The following is a 9912-nucleotide window of genomic DNA, read 5'->3' as shown; positions in this document are numbered from 1 at the left end:
GTAAACGCTGCCAGATCCCTTTCAGAATTAGGCTGCAACTTCTCTAATCCCCGGCGGGAGGAGGCCGTGGCGTATTTGTAGGCTGCCACGCGCGCGGTGTTACCGAGGCCCTTGAGTGGACCGTTGCTGGGCGACGCCGGTGCGGGCGGGAAAGAGCTCTGGACAAGCAGGCGGTGAGGGCGCCGCGCTTTTTACACTCTTTTGGACAATCTTGGTCGCATTTTTGCTTTGCCCACTGAGGGGAGGGGGCGCCTAGCAGCAGCGGTAGGACGCGCGCTGCTTTTTCGGAAACCACGAGGGAGTTTTTCGTGCAGGGTTTAAGCTCGACCCTCCATTGTTTTAACCCACATAACTTGCAATACCAAGGCAGGTTTATTGTGGAGGGGGAAGCCCCATTGAGCGGGGTGGCAGTTACGTTAGAGTCAAAGTGGAGAGGACGGTGCTGCTCTTTATTTGTAAGAGACTTGTTTCTCTCCGTCCATCCCTATTGCATGTGTACTCGAAAGTGAATGTGGTCAGGATTCATGCAGCCGTGCAGTCCTGTGCATGTCTACTCAGAAATAAGGCCTGCTAAAATTGTTCTCCCTGATCATGCCATACATCTTTTAAGTTGTCTAATACTTTTTAAAATAACTTTGGTGAGCTGGATTTTAGTCCATAAAATCATATCACAAAAATGTTTTAGTCTTTAACATGCCACAAGATATTTAGTTGTTTTAGCTGTAGCAGATTTAATGGCTGTTACTCTGGGAATGTCTGCTCCATTGTAATATGTGAATTTATTAAGTAACAAATTGTAAAAAGTGTTTGTATCCCCTCCAGTGAAACTGCAAGTTGATGTTGATTCATCATTAAAATTAGGAAACAAATATTTTCAGGGTGCCCGTTACTTTCAGTTTTAACACTTGCTTCCTTCATAAGAACATTTTGCTTTGTGGAAAGTTAGGAAGGAAAAACCACCTCGTTGAGGTTTTTCAGTCTGTGAAGTGTTCATATGAACCATCTCTCAAATGGGTTTAACGTTCAAGTTTTCTCCACCAATTGGCATTTATGTTAATGTGTGGTCACAATTGAACAAGTTTTAAAAATCATGCATAGTGTATTAACTGCTTGGTTTCCTTTTCTCAGCAGGTGAACTGAGGTGAAGTGATATCAATCGGCACCATGTTTCTTTATAACCTAACTCTGCAGCGAGCCACCGGGATCAGTTATGCCATCCATGGCAACTTTTCAGGTACTCAGTTCTGGCTGGAAGCTTAGATGAAAGGTGAAAGCAAAGTCTGATATTAGACATAGCATGTATTTCTGCTGAAGTTGTATACCTGCAATTTTGGTTAGAATGGCAGAGATACTATTTCAGAATTCTTGTAGAATATGAGATCTCAACTTTGTCATATTTTTCTGGGCCAAATTAAGTTTTCTGAACCTCTTCAGACATCAGGCATTGGTTAGGCTTGCAACGTTCACTTTTCTCCTTGGCTTATCAAAAGGCAAGGGAGGGCAGGGTTAAGTGGCCACACATCATGTATATGGATAGCAGAGCAATATGCTTTTGAAAAGTAAGCAACTTGTCTGTTGACCTCCAATTCTGATTCAAGATTTGGCATTCTGATTTCTGGTCTGCATCACAATTTCAGAACGACTAATGTGTTTTCTCTGTAAAAAGTGGTCACAACTCAGGTAGGGAAAACAAACCTACAAGGCACTTTTGAACTTGTAAGCAGCAATGGGAGGTTTGATAGAGAAGTGCTTTGGCCATCTTCCTCTTTGGCTGATGATCAGGTTTTTCTTTTCTTTTTAGGTACCAAACAACAAGAAATTGTTGTTTCTCGAGGCAAAATCTTGGAGTTGCTTCGTCCTGATCCGAACACAGGAAAAGTTCATACTTTGCTGACAGTGGAAGTCTTTGGAATCATTCGCTCTCTCATGGCCTTCAGATTAACTGGTGGAACTAAAGACTACATTGTGGTGGGCAGTGATTCAGGTCGCATTGTTATCTTGGAATATCAGCCCTCAAAAAATGTGTTTGAGAAGATTCACCAGGAAACCTTTGGCAAGAGTGGCTGTCGCAGAATTGTTCCTGGACAGTATTTGGCTGTGGATCCTAAGGGGCGAGCTGTCATGATCAGTAAGTTGGGATAGTTGTTTTCAGTGGTATCTGTATAATACTGTTGAGTAACTGAATGGGAGAAATGATTTGGATAAGAAACATTGGTTGGTTTTTCTATCCTTGGTTTAGGTTTTGAAACTGCTCCAATCAAAAGTGCTTTTATTGGCGATCCCAGTGCAACTAGATCTATGTTGCAAATGGGAACTGAGAAGTTGTGAGTTTCCTTAGGCCGTCTAAGTGAGTTTGTGGTTGAGTTGATATTTAGACCAGGGATTCCCAGTTTATACTCTTAGCCACTCCAGCTAGATTTACTCTCAGCCAATCAGGGTGATTCCATGTTACGAAGAATTTGTTGGAATGTAGTATAATTCAAAACACTTCCCTGCTACCCATTTGGTACTTGATGTGCTTATGTGTATGACTGCTGAAAACTGAACTAGAAATAGAGCTAAGTTTCCTTAATGGGGTGTAAGTGGAGCCTTCTGTGGGTGTCAGTTTGAAGAAAAGCACTTGAGCCCTATATAACTGGTGCAACAGTTTTCTCTTCCCTGAAGTGATGATTAGGAATTCATGTCTCTTCTCTGACATAAGACATGGAGACATTTGGATCCAATTCTGATCAGGTTCTCATCATAAATGCCCATTTTCTTTTGCATGCATCATGCCATTTTTTTAAAGCTGTAATGTAATTTTGGGGTTTGATACAAATCTTAGTAGCTAAAGTGGATCTGTAAAAACATTGAACGTTGAACATGGTTTTCTAATTGTTTACCATCCTGTGATGCGAAAAAAGGTGTCTTCAAGGTGAGCCTCCACTGCCATGGTTATAAGAGCGTATGCAGCTACCTTAATGCCACATTTCCTTTATGTGGGGCAGCACTATGACAATGGCAGTTATGGCTCTTGTAGGCCGGAAGAGGATGGGTATATGAAACCCAAGTCCTGCTGTGGTTCAACTTCTAATGTTAAACTGATTTAGTGTTACATCTGAATGCAACTACTGGTTCTTCCAACAGGAAAGTAGCAGGGGAAAACTGCTCTGTCTTGAGAGGGCTGCAAGGCCTGCTTATGCAAGAGTAGGGATTGGGCACTTTCAGCATTAAAGTGCAGACATCTTCTGCTTCTGTATTCCTAATGTTTTCTCTGTCTATCTCTTCGTAGGTGCCATTGAGAAGCAGAAGTTAGTGTACATTCTGAACAGGGATGCTGCAGCCCGACTCACAATTTCTTCCCCATTAGAAGCGCATAAAGCCAACACCTTGGTTTACCATGTAGTTGGAGTAGATGTGGGGTTTGAAAATCCCATGTTTGCCTGTCTGGAAATGGATTATGAGGTATTGAGGATTTTGTCTCTCTGGTGACTCTTCCCTGCTCAACTGTTCGTGTGTCTCTTTTAAAAAAATGCAACTAACACCTTGTTGACTCCTTTGTTAACGAAGTCAACTGTCCATCTTCAAGTTCTCCAATATGCTTATTATGCCCTTCTTATAAATCAGCTGTCTTTCATCGTATTCTCCATAATACAGCAAAATAGAGATCTTTGGATGGCGTGGAGGAGGCCTCCAGTGCAACCATGGGTTAGGTCCCCACTATCAGAGTTAGGCAAGTCACATGACTGAGTACATAAACAGATCAGAAGGGTAAGGAGGGAAACAGGCCTTGGTGGGCAAGGAAGCGATTGCAGAGAGCAAGTGCTCTCCAAAGGTGCCCAAGTCCTTGACTTTGGTCTTAGAACACAGCTTAAGATCAGAGGGCACCTCACCTGAATTTGTACTAGTAGTTTGTTCTTAGTGGCATATTAATAGCAACAACAGTATTACTATTTGTTGTGTATATAGTGTCATTTATGCACCGGTATGATACATTCCTGTAACCTAAGAGATTTCCATTCTAAAACAGACACAGGGAAACAGTAAAAGAATTGGGGAGGCAGGTGGAGAATGTGTGCTTTAAGTTATGTCAGCTCTGGATACATGTGGGACAGGCACTGTAAGGAGTTGCATGGATATCTCTTGAAGTGCTTTGGGGTGTTTTTATTGGTTAGTTTGATTATAAGTTTATATTAGAGTTCTCTGTACTGCCCTTCACCAAAATGGTCACAGGGTGGTTTACAAAGAACAAAACATAATTTTAATTTTTATAAGTAATTCTTATATATTACGTTCCATTGATTTTGTGGCAATAGGGTCAGTTGCTGCACCAGATAAACAGGCAGGTGGCAGACTGAATAATCAGTTTCTGAACTATTGGATATTTAAATTTTTTATTCATGGCGGTTTTGTCTTTCGGGACCTTCACTTACAGTGCAGGCAAACCTTTTCAGTCTGCTTTATTACTCTTAATTTTTTCACTTTATTATGAACATTTAAATAGTATTTTTCAGTTGAAATTTCCAGGACAGCTTACGTTAAAAATGTATCCAAGTTTATGTTCTCTTACGAGACAGAGTATGACACTAATTTATTGTTGGTACATGTATTGTTTTCCACAGGAAGCTGACAATGACCCCACAGGAGAAGCGGCAGCCAACACCCAGCAAACCTTGACATTTTATGAGTTAGATCTGGGTTTGAACCATGTTGTCAGGAAATATAGTGAACCCTTGGAAGAACATGGCAACTTCCTTATTACAGGTACTGCTACCATTTCCAGTCCTTTTAGGGAAAAGGCAATATCCTAAGATGTCAGAAAGAGAACTTCTTGAGACAAATGCACATTTTCTGTAGGCTCAAGCCATACTTGATGAATGAAAATTACAACAGCATTACAACTATCCTTGATAGTTGCTTTTGTGCCATGCTTTACAAAAGTGCAACAAGTATTTCCACTCTATGCTCTACATTGCAAACCTAAAGTAGGTTAAAAAGTGGAGACCTCTGTTACTTAGTAGGCAGAAACCATCAGATTCATGAAAGCTCACCATATGTAACCCTCTCACTCCTGTGCTTTTCTTTGCTACCCTGATGATTGTCTGCACCTTAGCCCAAACCATGACATTGTCTTATTGCAGCAGACATTCAAACACATATAGATTACTGTCAAGTAGTCTGGCAGCCAGGCCGATACTGAACAGGGCAGGATTGGCAGAGGGGCAGCCAGAGTAGGAGAGCTGGCTTGCCAACCAATTGGGTCATGCTGTTGAAAGAAACACCGGATATTTGCAAGTCCCTTCTTGCTTTCACTTCCTCTGCTTGAACACAGACCCCTCTTCAGCCTGAAAATGGTGGCAAACTTGTGCAGTTTTTTCTCAAGTGTACCTTGGGTAAACCAGTTCCACAAGAACCAGACGAAACTATAGATGCAGCTGCTCTTCTTCAGCTTCTTACAACATGTTTCTTTTATTCGTCAGTCCCTGGAGGTTCTGATGGTCCCAGTGGAGTGCTGATTTGTTCTGAAAACTACATCACCTATAAAAACTTTGGTGACCAACCAGATATCCGATGTCCCATTCCCAGGAGAAGGGTAAGGATCTTGTAGCTTTTTTCACCCTAAAGGAATATCCCAGTAGCATTCTCTGGGCAGCTGAAAAAATGGTTCACCTTTCAGGTTTGGCCAGAAAACGCAGCATTTGTATGAATATGAATGCATTATTAACAAAGCTGTGTAGGCTTCATTGAGGTTCTTAGTGAACTTGGGCTTCCATGGAGTGGGGAGTGGGTCTTCCCATGCCACACCTTACTTGTTAACTCCTTTTCCATATCAGCTAGAAAGAGCTGGCAGCAAAAGGTTGACTTACGATTTTGCAAAATTCCCAAAATTCTCTCAATGCTCATTATCTTGCTAAGACTTTTAGGGACCATTAGGAATTTGAATCTATGTAACAATATATCTGAAGAGTCCACAAGGGACTGTGCTGCCTGAGCTAGGCAGGCAGGCCACCATTGCCACCTCCAGCAGCTGTACTGGTAGACTTTGCAATAATTGTGGATGAGGTTGCTCTAGAAAGTGCATACTGCATCACCACTTTGTCATAACTGTGGAAAATACTCTTAAACAGTATTTGCTTTCATCACTGCAAAATGGCAGCAATGCAAGCACTTTGCAGGGTGATCTTGCCCACTGTGCCTTATTCTGAGCAAGGCATGAGATAGGCACCAAGGAGAGCATTTGGGCCATCCTTGCTTTATGGGAGGAAGGACCCAGTTGGATGGCTAGCAGTAGTGGCAGCTGGTGATGGAGGCAGGTCATTTGAGGGTAGGGGTGCCTAGTCTTCAGCCTGAGCTATGTGAAAGAAGTACTGCTAATTGTAAACTGAAAGTGAAAACGCTGTTGTGGCTTGATGTGATGAGTTGATGTCTCTTCTCTGATGGTTATTGTGGAGATGGCATTTCTTTCTGATCAAGCATTGATGCTGATTACATACTTGGTGCTGTGCAGGACACAGAAGACACTGCCTAGAGGTTTTTAAATTGCAAATCTATATTAGACAGTCAAAGACATCATTGAGAGAGGGCTGTACCTCCTGTCTGGTGGAGTTGGGGTACAGTCTCCTTTGTTGCTTTAACCTTCAGGCAGCAACTACAAATGGTCCTCTTTCAGAGGGTGTTTGAGACCCTTGAGCTGCAAACCATTGCTTTGTCTGTTCTTTTTGTTGGTAGTTTAATTTTATGTTTTAATGTTTACTTGTAAGGTCTCTTGAGGTGCTTTGGCAAGAGTTGGGGGATATAATTAATTTAATAAATAGATCGTGTTGGAAATTGATATTTGAGGATGAGGGTGGGGGGGAGGGGAGGGAGAGCTGGACTCAGGGATGGTGAGGTTTATAGCTCCTGCAAGGCTCAGTGAAAGAAGCGAGGGAAGTGGCTTGATAGAGGGGTTGGGAGCAGCATCACAGAAGAGCCCAGGAAGGAAGACTAGCAGGAGAACTTCCCCAGAATGGAAGGAAGCAGTGAGGGAGCCTGGCAAAGCTGCTATAAAGAGGGGTGATATTTGCAGTAGGGGGGAAGCCATTAACAAAGGTGATTTCTAGCTATGATTCTATTAGGGCAGCTTCTGTCTTTGAGTCTGACTTGCTGTTCCTTCTGGCAGAATGACTTGGATGACCCTGAAAGAGGCATGATTTTTGTCTGCTCTGCTACACACAAGACCAAGTCTATGTTCTTCTTCTTGGCTCAGACTGAGCAGGGTGACATCTTCAAAATCACCTTGGAGACTGATGAGGACATGGTATGTCTCCCGTTGCTCATGAATGTTTGCTTGTGTGTGAGGGGGAGGGAAGGAGAATGGGTGATGTGTGAACTTTCATATCCAGCTCAAGCAGTAACTCATTTGTGGTGGTTTCAGGTAACAGAAATTCGACTCAAGTACTTTGATACAGTTCCTGTCGCTGCTGCCATGTGTGTTCTGAAAACTGGGTTCCTCTTTGTGGCTTCTGAGTTTGGAAACCAGTAAGTAAAATCTCCGACTTCTTTCTGAACGGTTGCTGAATTTTTATGCTTGATACTGCTGTTGATGTTCTTCAAAGCACACATGCAGTTTTGGCTACCTTTCCTTCTTCAAATCTGGAAATTGTTCAGGTTGTGGCTGAATCTCAGACCCTTGCAACCAACCACAGGTATGGCCTGCCTGCTTGGTTTCATCTTGCCAATTTCATCAAGGAGTGTGTCAATGTCCTGTTTTCAGAATCTTACAGCAAGCATGGGTGTTGTGGGTTATTATGTCAGGATAAAATTTTGGATTTGTTTAGCCAATGAGGCCCAAACACATCTATACACATATAGCCCATGGTGTGATATTTCATTCACTGGAAGAGAGAAAGGATCTGGGGCAGAGAGCATATCGTATTGTTTGCCTTTTCTACAGATAGACCAGGGGTAGTCAACCTTTTTATACCTACCATCCACTAATGCATCTTTCTTGATGGTAAAATTTCCTTACTGCCCACCAGTGCTCTATGGAAGGAGGATTCAGCTTGTGCCGTAGAGCCCCCTACTGCCCACCTAGAATCCTGAAACGCCCACTAGTAGGCGGTAGGGACCAGGTTGACAACTCCTGAGATAGACAAATAAGGATGTGAAGATGTGTCTTAAATTTGGCCCCTCAGCTACTCTCCTTTGTCCTCAAAAGTGTTTTCTTCAGCAAGCAGCCCTACATCTTGAACATAATTGAAATAGCAAAGCCTGGGGTGGGGAGGAAACGGTCCAGTTTCATCAGAAGTGGCCCTTCTATAGTCTCCCTCTTCTCTTTGCAGCTACCTCTATCAGATTGCTCATCTGGGGGATGATGATGAGGAGCCAGAGTTCTCCTCTGCCATGCCCTTGGAGGAAGGAGACACATTCTTTTTCCAGCCACGGCCTCTCAAGAACTTGGTGCTGGTGGATGAACTGGACAGCCTGTCTCCCATCTTGTGTTGTCAGGTATGCTGTGTGCTTTGTCCCATAGCTTGTGACAAGCAGCTGAGTTCTGTGTTGACCTCCGATGCTGGACATTGCATAACCCGCTAGACCTTGAGAATAATTCCAAAAATGGTATAAGTCTCCAAAATTCCTTTAGATCAGAAACACAAAGCAGGTGAGTTAGTTCTTTGTCATGTTTGTATTTCACTTTTCCTCAGAGTTGCTTAGCGCAGCATTCCTGTCGCTCCTCTTCCCACCATTTATTTTCACAGCTGCTACTTTGGGTTGTAGGTTAGAAGGTGATACCCCTATGAGAGAGTGTCTGACTTGGTGGAAGTTGTATCCAGTGCACTGCACTCTTCTGAATTTTGCCACTTTTAATTTTGCACGGGATTTGTTAGGGGCCCAGGACTTAACACTTTATGCACCCCCAATAGTTTGCAAAGTGGGCTAGCATAATATTTTCTTAAGTTGTACCAGCTGTAGGTCAATGTGCAGCATTTTTACAGAAGTGACTATCTGAAGGGAGGGAATTCTGTCAGGAGAGAGCCCACTCCCAGTTGGAGCAGTCAGGATTTTTTTATTTTTAAAAAGGTGACATTTGGGAGTGGGATGGCTTGAGGGCCACATTTGTTTTGCCATTCCTGAATGACAGTGGGGGATCTATGGAAGCAGTTGGTTTTTTTAAAAAAAAAAATGCCTAAGGTCTTGAGTGGAAACAAAAACCCTTGGGGGAGCCACTTGCGGCACCTGATTTATAAAAAGGTAATTTTATACACCAAAATGTAAATTAATACTTTAAAGTACCTCACAAAACTGCAAGCCTTTCAAAAAACTTAATACCGTATTTTTCGCCCCATAGGATGCACTTTTCCCCCTCCAAAAATGAAGGGGAAATGTGTGTGTGTCCTATGGGGCGAATGCAGGCTTTCGCTGAAGCCTGGAGAGTGAGAGGGGTCGGTGCGCACCGATGCCTCTAGCTCTCCAGAGTTCAGGAAGCTATCTGCAAGCCTTGCAAGCTGAGCGGGAGTTCCTGCGGATCTCACAAGGCTTGCGGGCAGCAGCCTGCCGCCCGAAGCATGGGGAGCCCTCCGGAGGGCTCCCTGTGCTTCGGGCGGGTGTCCACAAGCCTTGCGTGCCTGCAGGTGTGCAGCCGCGGCTGGGGGGGGGGAATATATTTTTTTTATTCATTCCCCCCCCCAAAAAACGAGGTGCGTCCTATGGGCCGGTGCGTCCTATAGGGCGAAAAATACGGTAATTGGCAAACCAAGTTAATGGACTATGTTGAAATGTGAAACTGACTGGAAAGCTCAGAAATCAAGACGACAAGAAATTTAAAAAAGAATGGGAAATATTTATGATGTATTTGCAAAAGTATTGTAAACAGGTTAATACATTGGCAGGATTTAAAAAACACTTGAAATTTAAGAAATAGTACAGGAAATCTGAGGTAAAAAAATAATTTGG

The 9912-nt window shown here is 43.1% G+C and overlaps 1 protein-coding gene and 1 non-coding gene across 6 annotated transcripts in view; both read left to right on the top strand.

Moving 5' to 3' along the window:
* Positions 1 to 9912, top strand: part of SF3B3 (splicing factor 3b subunit 3) — a 33383-nt gene that overhangs the window by 109 nt on the left and 23362 nt on the right. Inside the window, exons 1-9 of one of the 5 annotated variants that reach the window (XM_053399397.1) lie at positions 63 to 173; positions 1132 to 1234; positions 1802 to 2128; positions 3272 to 3444; positions 4602 to 4743; positions 5460 to 5572; positions 7139 to 7276; positions 7394 to 7497; positions 8301 to 8466. In XM_053399397.1, the coding sequence (XP_053255372.1) occupies positions 1165 to 1234; positions 1802 to 2128; positions 3272 to 3444; positions 4602 to 4743; positions 5460 to 5572; positions 7139 to 7276; positions 7394 to 7497; positions 8301 to 8466 (1233 nt within the window). In that variant the 5' untranslated portion in view covers positions 63 to 173; positions 1132 to 1164. Of the gene's footprint in view, positions 1 to 62; positions 174 to 437; positions 456 to 1128; positions 1235 to 1801; positions 2129 to 3271; positions 3445 to 4601; positions 4744 to 5459; positions 5573 to 7138; positions 7277 to 7393; positions 7498 to 8300; positions 8467 to 9912 lie in introns of those variants that run through there. The other 4 variants (XM_053399396.1, XM_053399398.1, XM_053399394.1 and 1 more) reach the window with 4 other exon arrangements.
* LOC128420448 (small nucleolar RNA SNORD111) lies at positions 2655 to 2737 on the top strand. Its single transcript, XR_008332050.1, has one exon. It is a non-coding gene; the product is annotated as a small nucleolar RNA SNORD111 (small nucleolar RNA).

The sequence above is a fragment of the Podarcis raffonei genome, chromosome 8, assembly GCF_027172205.1.
Source record: "Podarcis raffonei isolate rPodRaf1 chromosome 8, rPodRaf1.pri, whole genome shotgun sequence".
Classification (NCBI taxonomy): Eukaryota; Metazoa; Chordata; class Lepidosauria; order Squamata; family Lacertidae; genus Podarcis; species Podarcis raffonei.
The sequence above is the reverse complement of the archived record's forward strand: the minus strand, read 5'-3'. Positions and strand labels throughout refer to the sequence as shown.